The following is an 18,775-nucleotide window of genomic DNA, read 5'->3' on the forward strand; positions in this document are numbered from 1 at the left end:
TGAATGGATGAAAATAATTTCAACCAGAGCCCTGATGGGAACAATAGGTGTATCAGAGGGTGACTTTTTCAAAATACTATTGAAGTCCCCATCAATAACAGGCTAAAAGTTTCTGAGCTTGAGCAGTGACCCCAATATTCAATGTCTTGGATCCCCAAAATGTATTACTGCGAGTCCCCTTAACTCCAAACTAGACAGACCCAGGTATATCCCTGTTGACCTGTTTTAATGATAATGTCAACAAGAGAACTTTTTGGAGGTTTGTGCCATTCTCAGTAATAATACACCCACAATCCAGTAGTCAACAAACCAGGCCTGGTAAACCACAGGTGGACAGTGACAGTGACAGCATCACACATCTGTACATAACAGATATAACCCCTAAGACTTTCAATGAAGCCATCTTAATCACCTACTCCACATTTGATGACAAGCATGTGGTACATCCGTGGACCCCAAAATGAGATCAATGAGAGAACGGGGGTACGACTTACATGGCAACACAGAGTAGTGGAGAAACTGGCCCATCTTCCTCACTGCTGGATGATGTGTTGGCGTCTGCTCCGTGCTTCAGCTGAATTAAGGGATAAAACACTAAAGGCAAAGTGTAGATAACATTACAGTAGCAATTCAATGATCCCCAGGCTGCAACTTTCCAAGCAGACCAGAAAAAACAGTGATAGTGCAAGAAAAGATCCACAAGTCAAGGTGAATGGTATTTCCTGGTTTGCAAGGAATTCACTGGCCATTGTAAACAAAAATGTAAACAAGTAAACCTGACACAATTATAGGTCATTATGCAAAATCATAGAATAATCAACCATAGTTTAAGTCAGAGAAGTCACTGGAATTGCATGATTTCTCCATTACAGACACCAACCAAATAAAGAACCATTCCGATACAGTCGTAAGGACCTATTCTGCCCTGCAATCTCAGGTTAGCATTTTTAACAAAACGTATCCAAAAGTCAAATCTCTGTAGCTGTTCATGTCCTACCAAAACAAATTTATTAATAACTTCTATAGTTTCTGAAAAATTCAGAAAAGGAGACAAAACATATTTGGCACTCACTCTAATAATAAGTAAAAACTACCCTTCTGTATATTGAAGACCATCTTCCCAAGGCAAGGGCGTTAACTGACTATGAAAGTCCAGTTTTCAGCCTATTTCGGCAAGGGTGGAAACTTGACTTTTATAGTCAGTCAACGCCTTTTCCTCGGGAAGATGATTAAAGCTGTATGCCATGGCTACACAGTAGCAGGAGAGCAGACAGAGGGCTACTGTTTGTAGACAACAGATGAGAAACAACATACCAGTAGGCTGACCACATCAGACTTCCCAGCCTCCACAGCTGCCGCCAGTGGGGTTTGGTCCTCAATGTTCTTCACCTCTAGCTTGGGTTTGTATTTGAGGATAAGCTCCAGGCCAGGAAACTGCACCTTGACACCACCCCGGTCGACGACCGGTTCCCCCGAGACCCTGACCATCATGTGTAGGGGGGAGGATTTACCTGCAGTACCACATACACGAGTGAGAGCATACGGTTTGGGGGAGGAATAAGACGTTAAACGTTAAAAAAAACCACTCAAACCAAATTAGCTCGTAATTGTGTTTCGGAAATTAGCTCCGTTGTACGCATGCTCATAAAGCTTCATTGGGTATTTACGCATGCTGTCTTTATACATTTGAGTTTTACATTAAATGCATGCGTTTCTGTACACAAGTTTATTGAAAGTACTGAATATGTTTTGAATATTTTTGGTGAGTATTTTATGCAAATAGGCAGCTTATCTGTAGCTCCGCACAGCGCTACCACTGTGATTGTAGCGCTAAGACTGACAAAGTTCTATGATTGTGTTGTGAAACACGAGCCCATGTTGTGAACCCATGGGGTTATGCTGCTCAAAGATTTCCGCAGCTTAACATGAATACCTTCCGCTTTCCGGACAGACTCTCTACCACTAGACCACAGAGGCGGTCTCTAGGATCAGTTAAACAGTGTTGCATGACTCTGGACCATACAAATAAGACAACAACAATGGCTTTAACATAAACAATCCCAATTGACCTTAAGGCAAACTCAACCATACCTTCTTCGCAGTACTGATCTCTTTCTTTAACTGGCATCTTCCCATCAAAATGCATCCTCTCAACGGTCTTGTTAATGTCCGATCCGGCCATGTCCACCATTGTACGAATGAAGTCACGTCCCTGTTGGTAAATCTTTTCCAGCTGAGCCAGAGACCAATACCCATCATTCTGTAAAGATAAATAAAACACAAGTCAAACTCACTGAAACTTCAGTGGCTGCGAGCTGTTTACAACAAAGACAGGAACATTCCAAACCCTACAGGTCCACAGTTCCACATGTACGTCGGAAGTCTGTAATAATCAGAGCTCCAGATAAGCTTTTGGTGTTGTGGGTATTTTACCCATGCATTTTAAAATCATTGGGTATCAGTAATTCTATCTGGGTATTCAAATTTCTGTCGCCCACTAGTTTTCACACATGTGGGTATTTAAGATAAATATTTAAAAACACTCTTCATCTAGTCCCTGCAAACTGGTGTCGTGTGGGTTCGAGAGCTTTATACGACTCAAAAATACCACGATACTTCCACAAGAAAGTGTGATGGCAAATGATCATGATGTAACTGTCATTGTGGAGTTTGGCAAGGTTGACGGAATGCCCGTTTATAATTTCAAAATAAGTTGCTGATTTGCTAATCGATACGCAGGGTTACTTCACAATATTTTGATGATACGCACAAGTTTTATTTTTGTAGCATATCTGTAATGTTCGTTGCGAATTTGATATGCTTGGATTTTATTTTACTGCATATTTCTGCATTTCTGATGAGTATTTTACGCAGATACGCAGCTTATCTGGAGCTCTGAATAATGGACCTCCAATCAACTCCAGATACAACAAAGTGGAAATAGAGAAATGATAACTATCAGGAAAACAAACTTCATCTTGATGTTGTACAAACAGACTATACTGGGGGAATATGGGCACTCCACCACCCAAGGGACTCAACTCTGAACAGCTAACATCAAAGTGCAAGTCAAATGTGTTTGCAGTTCATTCTTGTAAGCTTAACCATACATTTGTTTGTTTGTTGTTTAACGCCGCACTTAGCAATATTCAAGTTAATTGACGGCAGTCTGTTAATAATTAAGTCTGGACTAGACAATCCAGTGATTGACATCAAGAGCATCGATCTAAGCAATTGGGATACGATAACATGCATCAACTAAATCAGCGAGCCTAACCACCCAATCCTGTTAGTAGCCTCTTACGACAAGCATAGTCGCCTGTTACAGCAAGCATGGGTTGCTGAAGACTTCTTCTACCCCTGATCTTCACGGGTCTCTTAACCATATGACGATGGTGAATCAATAATTGATATGACTACGGTGAATCAAAAATCGAGTCTGATGCATACAATCAAGGGAGTGACATCATGAGCATCAATCTACGCGTTTGTTTGTTTGTTGTTTAACGCTACACTCAGCAATATTTCTGCTATATATGACATCATGAGCATTGATCTAAGCAATAGGAATACGATGACATGCATCAATCAAGTCAGTTAGCCTAACCACCCAATCCCTTTAGTCGCCTTTTACAGCAAGCATGGGTTGCTGAAGACCTATTCTAACCCGGATCTTTGCGGGGCTGATCTACGGAGTTGAAATACGATATCATGCAATCAAAAGTCACCGAGCTTGACCCCCTGATCCATTTAATCATAGGTTCCTGGGGAATTGCATATTCTTACCCAGAGTCTCCATGGGGTTGTGTGTTTGAGGTAGAAATTAAAGAACCAGACTCCTACACATTCCACATTTAGTTCCTACCTCATATTCCTTGTAGGTATGACAAGCTCTGAGCAGAGGGGTCATGCCGTCTTGGTCAACAGCCACAGCCATCTTCTTGAGAATGTTTTCCTCCACCGTCTCCTCCTGCATAGGTTCATCCTCGATCTCGCCGTTCACCTTCTCCACCTGCTCTGCAGGCTTCTTCTCCACCTTTTCTCCATTCAGCTCAGCTGTCTTTTCGTCGTTCACTTCGGCCGATTTGCCGTCACTGTTTCGTGTCTGCTCATCCACCTCCATAGCCTCATCCTTCTTCTGGGAGATTGGGGCATCCACTTTCTTAGGTTTCCGCGCAGATCGGGCTTTCTATAAAAGATACAATCTCCCTGTACACTTGATGAAAGAAAAACTAATACCAAGAATGGAGGGACCAGATTCAATTCAAAACTACAATGTGCTTTTACTCACAAAAACAGATGTCTCCCCCCATCCCCTCCCTTTTTTATTGATACATTATTACTTGTTACCATAAAGTGTTTGCAAATACTGAAAATAGGTTAGTTTGTAAAATTGTAGGTGAAAACACTGGTTTCTGTTTAAAGAGAAATATTTTCATGCAGGAGTGTTTTACAGATGCCAGACATTCTGAGAGTCAAATATGTTTCTTTCTTATCCAAATCAACATTGCTCAAAGCCGTTTGCTCAACAATCTATTGTACACAATTCACCACTCATTCATAAAGTCCGAAGACAGTCATCTCCCATGGACATACCTGATCTGCCAGGATCTCAACCAGCGGAGCCAGGTCGGTGGACATGCACTGGGCAGCCATCATGTGGAGAACGTTCTGGTGCGTGTTGGGGTTCTTCTCCGGCGACACTGAACCGCCCTTCTCTACCAGGAGGTGCACCAGCTTCGAGTTCAGCTGCATACCAACATTAGGAATGTAGTGAGAGAGAGTGAATTATATATAATGCTGGGGTGCATGAACACATACTGGTGCAATACAAGAGTCAGGATTTCTAGTACCACAATACAAATACTGCATTGTTAGTACAATGCAAGGGCATGCAATATGAAAATTAATTGTTAAAATATCACTTCATTTTCCCTTTTATTGAAAGTTTAATTTGTTGAAGTGTGAGAGTTTATCTACTAGGGCTGGGACGATACACAAACTATGCGATCTGATACGTACCAGGATACCTTGTTCACTATCTGATTCGTATCACGATACATGTATGTGCTCTTATCTGTGGTCCCTAGGCAATATTTTCATAGACTCGTTTGATCACAATATAGATCTTGATTATCGATCAGATCGTCTTGACTGGGCGTCACTGTTTTGTTTGAAGCAAATGCAAGTGATACGAGAGGTGAATCTGATTGGTCAATAGGAGAGGCATAGAAAGGACATTACTCGTAATAGCCACTAGTGGCGCTACAATCGAGCCCAGGAATTCCAGCCTAGTTCAGCAAAGGTGGAAACTGGACTTTTAAAGTCAGTTAACTCTCTTGCCTCAGGAAGATGACTAGTCTCAGGCTAACATCCTATGTTAATTTTGAACCCTGTTACAGAGTTTTATTTTAAGGGACCCTATCATCTTTCAGTGTAACCATGTAAAGAACCTTGAACAACTTGATTTTCATTAGTGTTCTCCCGATAGCCCAAGTATTTCTCACCTGTTCTATTGCCAGTGTAATTGGTGTCCAGCCATCATTGGTCGCCTGTGAGGGATCACAGCCCGCTTTAATCAGAGATTCTGCTATCTTCACCGTTATTTCCATGGAGCTGTCACTGACTTCATCTCTCTAAACACAAAACACACCATTTTCATAATAGTCACAAAGATCCCACAGTTCATTAGCAGCAACAAAAATATAGCGTAAAATGTGAGTCTACTGTCTACTTTATTCGGTATCACCACATTTAACAATATTCCAGGTATAAGACAGCTGTCTGTAAATAATTGAATCTGGGCCAGACAATCCAGTGATGGACATTGTGAGGATCTGCATTGCTGAAGACCTCCTTTAACCCTATCTTACAAGGGTAAGACAAACTTTAAAAACACAACTTTCACGATCCAGGTGGATATGGTACCACAAGACCAAGACAAGGGAGGCAATCCTGTCATGCAGAAGTCATCTTATACCAGTTATTTTGTCTCTTTAAGTCATTCAATCAAAGAATGTGAAGAATCATGAAAACATTTACTCTTTTGGCAGCCATGAGTCTCTGATCATGAGATACATTTACCATAATTTGGAGTTTGCTTATTATTCAAAGTTGTCAATCACATGACCAAAACCCACCCTACACTTATGGCATCTGTGGCCCTGAGTTTGTCATAATGACATTGCAATATAAAAGTACACGTAGGACACTGAAATTGCATTTTCTACTTGAAGAATTTCCTAATGTTTTAAAAGAAGTGAGACTCCAATTTTCCACTTACATAATAATTCTGAGAAACTTTAATGCTGTTGGCAGCCAGGTGATGCAGCTGAAACAAAACATTAGAAGTCATGAATAAGTGAGTTTTGTTTCTTTGTTGTTTAACGCCGCACACAGCAGTATTCCAGCTATATGATGGCGGTCTGTAAATAATCAAGTCTGGACCAGACAATGCAGTGATTGACATCATGGGCATCGACCTACGCAATCGGGACCTGATGACATGCCCAAACCAAGTCAGCGAGCCTGACCATCCAATCCTGTTAGTCTCCTCTTACGACAAATATAGTCGCCCTTTACAGCAAGCATGGGTTCCTGAAGACATATTCTAACCCCTGATCTTCACGGGTCCAATGGGTGAGTGAGTGAGTGAGTGAGTGAGTGAGTGAGTGAGTGAGTGAGTGAGTGAGTGAGTGAGTGAGTGAGAGCCTGAGTTTTGAACCTATTATCAGATTCTGGCAGGACGAAGTGACACAACTGCGCAGCGAGCAGCAAATGGTAGCGATGACTAATCTACCTGTTCAACCTACACAGATAGTGAGTAAGGTTTAACACCGCTTTGAACACTATTCCCATTTTCCTTGCCAAACTGCCCGATAGTTAATGTATCATAAGGACTAGTAGAAATTTGCCATTATTAAGGGTTTTGCAATATGTCAACAACAAAAAACAAAGTTAAGAATCTAGCACTAAGGATGACTAAAACAGTGAGTTTCAATCGCTGGTATTACAGTTATGTCATGGCGTCTCAGCTTGATGTGGGAGGAAAGCCTGAAGTGATGCAGGTCTCAGACATTACCACTTTGGTAACAACCCATGATCAATTATGTTTCAAGGTTTAAAATTGGGGTAACCCAGATTCAAACCCACAATCATAGGTTTCTGCCTTGCCTAAAAGATGCAACTCTTCACAGCAAATTGTGGTGCCTTAGACAAGTGGGCCACCCATGCCCCAGGAGAGATGTAGAGAGTGCTCATCATCAATAGTAACCTGATAGGAATTTCCCCGATCGTTAGTGATAAGGTTCACAGAGAGGCTGACGATGTAGGACTGACAAAAAAGGTTATGCACCTTTTGGCAGGGATGAGAATGGATATATTCCTTTTCAGCTGAAATTTCTTTTCAATGGAGCATGATCCATAATTTGGGGTGGGGGCGGGGGCGGGGCGGGGCCTTGACCATTACAAATTCATGGTCACTAAAATTTGCAGATCCGCGGAAGATTCTCACCCCAGCATTGGGTACACTAAAGTAGGAGGCAAAAATAGCATTTCTAGGGAATAGTGCTTTTGAAATGGAAAAAAATGCACAGCCTGATGCCTAGTGCTGAACTTACAGCATTCCTGCCCTCAAGGTCTGTGATGGTAGGGTCAGCCTTCTTGTCATTCACCAAGTACTCAACCTGGCGGACTAGTGCACTGGTAATCTTGCTCCGCACTGCAATACTTGTCAAGGTCATACCTGATACAACAAGAAGTCATAGTAAGCAGTCAGATCATGTCCAACCAAACAAAAAAAAGCATAAATAATTTTTTTAAGTTGTTGCAATGTATATTCCTTCTATGCTCTCAAATGCTACTCCAAGCTGACCACCCAATTCATTTAGTTGTCTCTTACGACCAGCATAGGTTGCGGGGGATCATTCTAATCCGGAACTTCAAATATCCAAGGGTTCTAAGGTCAGGGTTGTACCCGACATTACATACTGCATGCCACATGCATACAAATCGCAAATGGGAACTGCAAATTTGCACTGCCAAAGTCAACAGCAAGAGTAATATGCATTGTTCTCAGTAAAACATTTGAAATTTTTTAGTTTAGAATATTGATCCGACCAAAAAATTGAATTTTATGAAAGTTCTATGCAAGTATTAGACACTGAACTGACCACTTTCATCCTTGAAGTTGATGTCCATCCCAGGCTGGTTCAGGAGGAGCTCCACCATGCCCATGTTGTTCTTCAGGAAAGCTATGGCTAAAGGAGTGCACTGAAAACAACACAGCATGATCTTCAGAAATCGTCACACAGATCACAAATAACTAAAGCAATGGTATTCACATATTTGTCGGTGATTTGTCTTACCTAGATGTAACCCTAATTAGAGCTTTGGAATTATGAGTGGGGTAAAAAAGCTCAATTCCATGTGAAAAAAGTACTGCTAACAGTACAACCAACGCAGGTTTTCGCTTCAACATTTTTGCCTTGTTAAGAAGATGATATTTAGAATATGTTACGCAGCATATTTTTGGAAAAGGGGACAACTCTATGATAAATTTGCTTGAGAGAACTTTTATAAGAAGTGAGTGAGTGAGTATGGTTTGACGTCGCTTTTAGCAATATTCCAGCAACATCACAGCGGGGAAACCAGAAATGGGCTTCAGGCATTGTATCGAATCCGTGTCTTTGGCATGACGAGCGAACACTTTAACCACTAGGCTACCCGACCTCCCAAACTTTTATCAGGACATTTTGGACGACTGTCAGTCAATGTCCTAGAAGACATATTGATCTGAAACCCTGATGGCCACCATTTCCAATACGGCTGCTGCAGATGTAACGGAGGTATGTCCTTATCTATACAGATAGGCTACTTGGGCAACTTACATTCCAGCTGTTGGGCACAGCTGTATCAGCACCAGCATCATTGATAAGCATCCGGAGACAGAAGTACCAGCCATACGCGGCAGCATAGTGGACGAGGGTGTTGCCGGACGAATCTGCACGGTTTGGATCAGCCCCCAGGTATAGTAGGTAGGATGCTACGTGACTGTTTCCATTTATAACTGCATGGGTCAAGGCTGAACGCTTAAACTTGTCTGAAAAAAACAAAGGTTGTGAAAATGAACTGAAGCAAATCTCAACTGGGTGGACTGCAAAGTTTACTTTTTTAGCTGAAAACAATAGAAGATTGTTGGTTTGTCAGTCTGTCTGTTTGTTTGTTTGTTTGTTTGTTTGTTTGTTTGTTTGTTTGTTTGTTTGTTGTTAGCAATATTCCAGCTATATGACAGCGGTTTGTATATAATAGAATATTGATTATGATTGGATACAATTTGGATACAATGATATGCATCAACTAAGTCGGCAAGCCTGACCACCCGATCCTGTTAGTCACCTCTTACGAAAGAATAGTTGCCTTTTACATCAAACATGGAAGGGTGAAGACCTATTCTAACCCCCGGATCTTCACGGGTTTAGAAGATTGCTGTATATCAACACTGGAACTGTCAAGACTCACCACCAAAGGTCGCTTTTAGGCATATTCACTATAAAGAAGTATTTTTTTGTTTGCTGTTTAATGCTGCACTCAGCAATATTCCAGCTATTTCAAAGCAGACAGTAAATGATCAAGCCTGACAAACCAGTGATTGATAAGCAGCTTCTCATGTCATTGGGCTATGATGACACATGTCATTGAGTGAGTTGGGCTTAACACCGCTTCGAACAGTGTTCAAGTTACATCTTCACCTGGCAGCTTTATGTTGGCTACATTAGTTCAAGTTGTTACTGTAAATGTGTTTGCAAACCGGAAAAGCAATATCAGCAAATTATAGCCTGGTAAGATAATGGTTACATGCAGAAATATTCATTAGTTGTAGAGTTTTGGCGGGAAACAAATGTTACTGGTTTGAGATTTTGTCCAAATAGTTCCCATGAAAACAAAACAAATTTATAAAAAGAAAATTGAAAAATATCAAAAGGCAATAGTTGTGGTTATTGCACATGTATAGTTCCATGCAAAAGTATCATTAGTTGAGAGTTATGGTTGGAAACGATGCTGTTTGAGAACAAGACCTAAATGTTTCAAAGGAAACGTAACAAAATAAAACTTAGAAATATGGCAAAATACCAAAAGGCGCCAGTTAAGCTGACATGCAATACATATGCAAAGTTTTGTTGAAAAACATTGAACGGCTTTTCAGTTATGGCCTGGAAACAAACCCTACCCTCATTTGAGAAATAAATCGAGAAATTGATTCCATGGACCCATAACAAACATAAAATGTAGAATAATTTCAAAATAGTAAAAGGCAACAGTTAAGCCAATGGTTTGGAAGAGAATAGGATGGGAACACCAATTGGAAACAATGTCTTCAATATGAGCGAACGAATGAACGAAAGAATGAACGAACGTGTTTAGTAAGTAAAAACAAGTGAATTTCTAAACAGTAATCTGTGGGTGTGCTGTCTTTTTAATATCCCACAACTCATTAGCAGCATTAGCTATATAGTGTTATGTGTGAGCCAACTTTTACTCTGTGTGTGTTGTGTGTAACAGTATTTCATCTACAGGATGTGTGAGCCAACTTTTACTCTCTGTGTGTTGTGTGTAACAGTATTTCATCTACAGGATGTGTGAGTCAACTTTTACTCTGTGTGTGTTGTGTGTAACAGTATTTCATCTACAGGATGTGTGAGCCAACTTTTACTCTCTGTGTGTTGTGTGTAACAGTATTTCATCTACAGGATGTGTGAGTCAACTTTTACTCTGTGTGTGTTGTGTGTAACAGTATTTCATCTACAGGATGTGTGAGCCAACTTTTACTCTGTGTGTGTTGTGTGTAACAGTATTTCATCTACAGGATGTGTGAGTCAACTTTTACTCTCTGTGTGTTGTGTGTAACAGTATTTCATCTACAGGATGTGTGAGCCAACTTTTACTCTGTGTGTGTTGTGTGTAACAGTATTTCATCTACAGGATGTGTGAGTCAACTTTTACTCTGTGTGTGTGTGTGTGTGTGTGTGTGTGTGTGTGTGTGTGTGTGTGTGTGTGTGTGTGTGTGTGTGTGTGTGTGTGTGTGTGACAGTATTTCATCTACAGGATGTGTGAGTCAACTTTTACTCTGTGTGTGTTGTGTGTAACAGTATTTCATCTACAGGATGTGTGAGTCAACTTTTACTCTGTGTGTGTGTGTGTGTGTGTGTGTGTGTGTGTGTGTGTGTGTGTGTGTGTGTGTGTGTGTGTGTGTGTGTGTGTGTGTGTGTGTGTGTGTGTGTGTGTGTGTGTGTGTGTGTGTGTGTGTGTGTGTGTGTGTGTGTGTGTGTGTGTGTGTAACAGTATTTCATCTACAGGACAGCGGCCTGGGACTGATTAACAATTGATGGATAATATGACCAACGATAACCATACAATAACACGCAAGATACCAAGTCATCAAGCCAGACCTGCCGATCAATCTACTCACTTTGTATGGTACTAACAACAGAGTTGCCACAACATGTAAACCTGTGGATTCCGCAGCCTGGCATGATCTGCCTGACACACAAGCATTAAGAAACTCACCCAACAGTTCCACTGTGGCCCCATTCTGCACTAGAAGGCGTGCTACATCCAGGTTGCCAGTCTCAGCTGCCATCATCAAGGGACTCTTCTTCTCTTTGCCAGCAGAGACCTGCTTGTTCAGGTCAGCACCATGTTTGATGAGAACTTTGACCACATCCTGCAAAACACACGAGTCCTTCCATGAGTAGGAAACACGATCTCTAATTGACATATAAGAAGCCGGATGGAAATTAGGAATAATCAGATATGCCCCAGGGCGCTGGACTTGTTTTTCAGGTGTGCCATTGTCAATTTAAGTGTGCCTTGTCTCTATTACCTCCTTATCATAACAAATGGTGATCATCTGCTCAACAATCAACACGAATAATCACTTCCGTTTGATACGCAAAACTTAAATAATGTTTGTGATATTCCGTCAATAAATGGAAAGACGCGATTACATTAAAATGTGTTTTTTGTGCAATCTTGAAATTTCGTCAAATGCTGTAAGATACAGTCAACAGAAATCACTGAATAATGCCGATTGAATTCACAAGAGGAGGTAATTGATTTCACAACAGGAAGCCCTGTAGCGATTGTGGCACACGCAACTAATAGACAAAACACTTTCGTTTCACAGTCTAATTTGTCAAGACGTGAAATGAAAATGAATGCCAGTACTAAGTACTTTTAATGAAAATGACAATGCCCACAAGGCACTGTACGTAAAAGTCAGGCTTGCAATTTCCAATTTAACACAACTAACAACAAATTCATCATGAACATCAAGTACCCCTCCTGTCCTAGACTATGTTTGATTATGAACTACACATGAATATTCATAATGTGGAAGGTAATCTACTGTGGTGGTGTTTGTACAACTTAGTGAAATACAATTTATACCCCACCTTTCAAACTCGCCCTGTGACGAAAAAATACCTGTACATAACTAGGTATATAATTTCAGAATTGCTGATGGTCATGTTAAAGTCCCGTCTGTATTTTCAATCACTTAAGCAATATCGAGGGGGGTTAAGACAGGACCTGTAACAGCGACCTATGTCAGTGCGTATGATGACAGGATTTCTCATGACACCTAACAGGGTGTTATATAATATTTGTTGACACCCGTTTATATGCACAATGCAGCCTTTCAAATGACGCAAAAGCTATGCATAACATGCAATGACCTGTCACTGTTTTGGGTTGCGTTTTCACCCCTTGACAAGGTGTGCGAAAAAAGAGATTGAAAATACAGATAGCTTACACACCGAATTTTCACATGATCAACAATTCTGAAATCTTATATCTACTTATGTATGGGTATTTCTGTTTTTCTCTTCTTTTTTGTTTCTTTTATTGTTTATAAAAAGAAGTACCTGTTACATAAAACAGACTTGAAACCCAGAAAGTCTGCGACATAAAAATACTATTTGACAACGTTTTATCAGTAAACTAAGAATTTTTTATATATACAGGTACTCCTTAGTCCCATGGCAAGTTTGAAGTGTGTGGCATGAACAGTATTCGATTGAATTGCACAAACACCAAAACACAAAATCACCTTCTAGGCTATACTGTCTCATGAAATCTCCACCATTCCCATGTCGTGTTGTTTTTAACGGAAGTGGCAACTCCGTCAACAACCCATGTGAGGTGACACGTCCCTGTTTTAGCCCCTAAATGCCAAGGGCCAGGCAGGGTAACAAAAAGTACCATTTTTTAACGTCTTTTGGTATGACGTGGGCGGGGTTGGAACCCCGACCTGCCGCTCTCTGGGCAGATGCTCTACCACGAGACCACGGAGGCGGTCAACAACCCATGTAGGACAACTGACTTACCGAGTGCCCATTGAGGATGGCCATATGTATAGGGCAGAATGAGTTTCTGTTTGGCCGATTCACCCCTCCGATGCCCCACTTGATCATCCCAGCATCATTCATCACACTGGCTGAAAACACAAAACAAATTCAATATCAACTTTCTATTACCTGAAATGATATTAACATGCTTTACCACTTGTCCTGTTTCCCACTTTACAAATTTTATGTCGAGTCAGAACACATAAAAACGATTTCTTGTAATAGATTACACGAAAAATGTCCACAGTTGAAAAGCATCCGCTGTTGTGATTACAATTTGGCAACTATGAGGCAATAATAATCAGACAATTCAGGGCCATTTATTTATAATGATAACAGAACGCAAGTGACAGCTCAAATGGCTTCAGGCACTGAGTTATAAACATGGTCCAAGAACATGACATTTACAGACATGGGACACTCAAAGGAACCATACTGCATCAGTTAATCATGCTGCAAAAACAAATGACTTGAGTAATAATGCACCCGACAAAATGATCCAACAACTTGTCTGTCAGAGAACACATGTCTTTAAACATACACTGTTTAAAGAGAATGAAGCCAACATTGATTGGCCGGTGTAGTACATCTAGATTCAGTGTTTAAAATAAGCGCCTGTCCGTAGGCCCAAGGTAGGTAGATTTCATGTCGGCCCGTACTTTCAAATATGTATGGGTCAGTGTTTGAAATAATTTTAATACCCAACAAGACAGTCAGGTATGTCACCCAACAGTGTTGCCTGCCCATCTTCAATGTTACCTGCCCACATTCTGACATAAATATTTAAAAAACGCAAAAATAAGACACAAAATGCATCTTGATTCAGATGAAAGAATGCTAACAATTACTTGGGAATCTAAAGGAGGTATAATAAAACTGAAAACGTAAGTCGTCTTAAAGTTATCTGCAAGACAGTCATGCAAGTGGAGGAAAATGTCGGAATAGTTACCAGCCACGGACATTTGTATGGGTCCTTAAGGCCTGCAATAAATTTGCGTCTTGAATTCACACCCATGATCATAGGTTTCTGGTGTGCCCAAGGGACACAACTCCGAACAGCGATTTGTAAATTGTCCACAAGATGATTGCAGGCACTCCAAAATGAGTCAGCTAACATTAACATCACAAAAGTAAAGAGTCTCATCCCGAGTTGTACTTCAAATACCCACCATCATTTTTAGCCCTCTTCAGCAGGACGTCGACGTTGCTAGCCCGGCCAGCTCGACAAGCACAATGAAGTGCTGTGTTCCCCTCAGTATCAGCCTCATTGATAGTGGCGCCTCTGGAAAACACATAAAAACACTTTGTAAGCAAAGGGTCAAAATCAGGATGCCACAGCAATTCGTGGCACTGTAAAGGGACACAACTCTGCATGGAGAAAAGGGCAACTGAGAGCATTGGGTCACTGTCCCCCAAGGTCTAAATAAGCTTTCATCCAGTTTTTCTTTACACCATTGTTGTGACAACACTGAAACTGCAAAAAAAAAGTTTGAATAAACTCAAAGGTCATCAACTACGAATATTTTTGCAACCTTTTGGTACATGTACTTTGACACCTGAAAAATAACTCTAAGCGTGAAGATCTCTGGACCAAAATTTCAGCAGCGTTAGAAATTGGCACTAGTCCTATAGTCCTTGCCAAACAGCCTAATACTGAAGGTATATGAGTGAGAGAGTGAGTGAGTGAGTGAGTGAGTGAGAGAGCAAGCATGCGTTAACACCGCTTTTAGCAATATTCCAGCAATATCACTAGGGTACCCAACTGGCCCCATAAGGACTAGTAGAAATTTGCCTCTTTCGAGGTTTTGCAAAATGTTAGGTCATAAGCTGAGGTGAGGTGAAATGGGGTTTAACATCGCGTCCAAGATTATTGCACTTACATAGCGACGTGCATGTACATGTGTGTGTTTGTGTGGCTGCTTGTACTAGTTCAGATTGATGCCGATTTATAGTGCTAGCTCACTGAGATACCATGCTGTAGTTTAACATGAATACCCCACTCAGACACATTATATTGACTTCAAGCCGACCAGTCCTTGTTTAAGCCCCTTAATGCCGAGCGCCAGACAGGTTAAGAACAAGTACCATCTTTTAACGTCTTTAGGTATGATGCGGACGGGGATCAAACCCCGGACCTTTCGCTCTCCCAGCGGGCGCTCTACCACTCGACCACGGAGGCGGTCTAGTGTCATAAGGACTACTGGAATAAAGATGTTACTTTCTATCGCTGTTCGCTGTATGATCGCTATTTAAGAAAGGTGATTAATAGCCTCTTACCTCTCCAGCAATAGATCCAGTGGTCCTGTCCCCTGACAGACTGCAGCGAAGTGGATGGGTCTTCTGTTCCGCTTGTCAAAGAGGCTGATATCAGGCTCTATTTGCAGCAGACGAGACAGGTACTTCACATTGGGGTTGATGGCAGCACAGTGCAGGGGCGTGATCTGTAACAGACATTGGCATACCACAGTTGAATACTTGTTGAATCTCAACCAAGGAAAGCAACACCTTGGCAAAGTATTCAAACTACTCAGTGACACTTATTATTTTGTTTGTTGTTTAATGCTGCATTCAGCAATATTCCAGCTATATGACGGCGGTCAGTAAATAATCGAGTCTGGACCACACAATCCAGTGATTAATAGCATGAGCATCGATCCATGCAATTGGGATTGATGACATGCATCAACCAAGTCAGAGAGCCTGACCACCCGATCCTGTTAGTGGCCTCTTACGACAAGCATAGTCACCTTTTACGGCAAGCAAGGTTGCTGAAGACCTGTTCTACCCCGGATCTTCATGGGTCCAGTGGTCACAACAAAGGCTACTTACCCCTTCATTGCCATATGGCTTCTTTCTCACGGATGCAGACAGAATATTGCTTCGTAAATCCTCTTTTTCAAAATTGAGCACCTGTAAAATGCAGAAACATCTTTCATAGGTACATTTGTTTGTTTGCTTGTTGCTTTATGCAAGCACTAAGCAATACTTCAGCTATATCGGCCGTCTGTAAATAATCAAATCTGGACCAGACAATCCAGTGATTGACATCATGAGCATCGATGCACATAATTGGGAAATGATGACATGCATCAACCAAATAAGGGAGCCTGTCCACCCGACCCTTATGTTCTCCATAATATTACCTACCTATGAGACCAATGAAGATCTGGTTAGAGAATAGGCAACCCATGATTGCCGTAGACCTATTCTCTAACCAGATTTTAATTGGTCTCAAAGGTACGTAATTTTATCGAGAACATAAGGACATACTTTATTCATGTCAAGGCTACATTTGACAATACTGAAACAAAGTAGCAAATGGCCAAGAATCACATTAAAAGAGACTTAATTACTATTGGTAGTGTTGAAACTACATGTCTTATTCATACAAGTGAGTGAGTTTTTAAACTTGGAAGAGTATTTTAGACATATCAGTCAGTTTAATGTGGGAGGAATTGATCTCGATTCAGTTTGTTTCTAGAGCATAATAAATAAGGAGTCTGATAACTCACATCAGCAACGAAACTTACCTCTGAATGAAGGTAATTGAAGCCAAGTCCCCCTCGTTTCTCTGCATCTGCCACCAACTTGGCAGCAATCTTCCTATTGCCCAACGTTATGGCTCTATAGATGTTCTCCTGCAGAGTGTTCATCTGTAACATAGCAACGCATCACTGCAGGTCCGTCGACAAAATCACCACAGCATGACGTCTGGACATTACTTGGGTTGGATTTGAGATAAGGTGAAATGGCTTTAATGTCTTAACGGTTTATATAGCAACGTGCATGAACAGACTAGTAGTTGTTTTATTCCCTTAATGCCGAGTGCCAGGCAGGGCAACAACAAATACCATCTTTTAACGTCTTTTGGTACGATGCAGCCGGGGATTAAACCACCGACCTTCGACTCTATCCACAAGGCCATGGGGGGCGGTCAGTTGTGTTGGAACTATATTCTTCACATATTAACTTATCTTTATAAAAAGAAAAAATAATTAAACAAGAAAACAGCGTAATCATTATTCGACACCATGAGGCACATTATAATTTTGTTTGTAGTGAATTTACTGAGAAAGGGAGGGTAACACCAGAACAAAAGCATTAAGGCCTCAGTCTTAACAAGTTCACTGGACCTTTTTGTGAAAAGCCTAATTGCGAGCTCTAAAAAGATTATTAAACTAACAGCAGGGAGGTAGTCTGGTTAGGGTGCCACTTGTAAATTGTGTTTTTTTTGTTTTACCATTCACCATATATCTTGTACAAGTTCCTTTGTCTAGTGTTATACATTTCAATTAGGTAATTATAGTAACAGTTCTCAGATAACCCTGAGTAGATCTTTTTGTTAATATGGGTATAAAGTTTCATATATATGAAAACAAATTATGGATTCATGATCTATCTGGTTTTTAAGTTACGCTCTGGTAATGAAAGTAACATGTATTTGGGTTTAGTCCAACTTGTTGCCATGGAAACAGCAAAAGGCACCAGTTTAGCATGTGTTTGATACATACGCAAAGTTTCGTAATAAATTATTAAATGGTTTCCGAGTTATGCTCCGGAAACTTAACAGGCGGAGGGACGATGACAAACAGACAGACAGACATCACACAATCCTGTAATCAACCTTCCACTTTGTGGTTGATGATAGCAATCACTAAGGTTACATACTTCACACTTGTTGAATTCATTACTTATCCTGCCAAATAAGTGAGTGAATATTGACTAATGCCAGTCAACAAGTTTCCAGCCAATCATGGTGGCCTGTAAGAGAAATGAATCTGGACCAGACAACCACTGACTGTAAGCACGAGCAACAATGACCAACAGTTTATTCTGAGAAAAGCTGTTGCCTCATCAAAATAAGATCTATTACACTGATACTTGTCTGCATCAAGATCTGAGGACCTCCAAAGAAAGTTGTGTCAGGCAAATCCTGAGCAAACTTCCACCTCCAAAGTCAAACCAAGAAGACAAAGTCATCTACCGGTATATACCCTGTCCATTGCCCAATCCTAAAGACAATGATATGCGCAATCAAATGTGACATTTCTTCCATTCAGTTCAGAGTTGAAGTCCAAACTTTAAAAAATTTAGAAAATATTAAAAATGCATGGGAATCTAAATAGCAAAGGGCACATCTACACCATATGGTGATAATAAAGTATGTGTGGTTTCTTGAAACATCAGCTTTCTCAAACAATTTGGTTTGGTTTCTTTACCGCCCTTTTTTCGAATTTTTTTACCTCTGCCAAAGAAAACCGCCACAGAACACAAATATGCCCTCCATAGTAACCCTTTGGGGATACATGCCACAGCACTCACAAATGACATGATACCTTAATAGCCACAACAAAATTATTTCACATTCC

At 40.8% G+C, this 18,775-nt stretch overlaps 1 protein-coding gene across 1 annotated transcript in view; it reads right to left on the reverse strand.

Moving 5' to 3' along the window:
- The window catches only part of LOC139444125 (poly [ADP-ribose] polymerase tankyrase-like), a 66,253-nt gene that overhangs the window by 34,227 nt on the left and 13,251 nt on the right, over positions 1–18,775 (reverse strand). The window contains exons 12-27 of the mRNA XM_071225027.1: positions 16,937–17,059; positions 16,236–16,316; positions 15,684–15,847; positions 14,576–14,688; positions 13,386–13,495; positions 11,566–11,722; positions 8,889–9,100; positions 8,172–8,271; positions 7,620–7,744; positions 6,284–6,331; positions 5,508–5,636; positions 4,597–4,749; positions 3,866–4,189; positions 2,092–2,260; positions 1,315–1,511; positions 495–574 (exon numbers count right to left, since the gene is read on the reverse strand). Coding sequence (XP_071081128.1) covers positions 495–574; positions 1,315–1,511; positions 2,092–2,260; positions 3,866–4,189; positions 4,597–4,749; positions 5,508–5,636; positions 6,284–6,331; positions 7,620–7,744; positions 8,172–8,271; positions 8,889–9,100; positions 11,566–11,722; positions 13,386–13,495; positions 14,576–14,688; positions 15,684–15,847; positions 16,236–16,316; positions 16,937–17,059 — 2,285 coding nt within the window. The remainder of the gene's footprint in view (positions 1–494; positions 575–1,314; positions 1,512–2,091; positions 2,261–3,865; positions 4,190–4,596; positions 4,750–5,507; positions 5,637–6,283; positions 6,332–7,619; positions 7,745–8,171; positions 8,272–8,888; positions 9,101–11,565; positions 11,723–13,385; positions 13,496–14,575; positions 14,689–15,683; positions 15,848–16,235; positions 16,317–16,936; positions 17,060–18,775) is intronic.

The sequence above is a fragment of the Haliotis cracherodii genome, unplaced genomic scaffold, assembly GCF_022045235.1.
Source record: "Haliotis cracherodii isolate W230 unplaced genomic scaffold, xgHalCrac1.p SCAF_5, whole genome shotgun sequence".
Lineage (NCBI taxonomy): Eukaryota > Metazoa > Mollusca > Gastropoda > Lepetellida > Haliotidae > Haliotis > Haliotis cracherodii.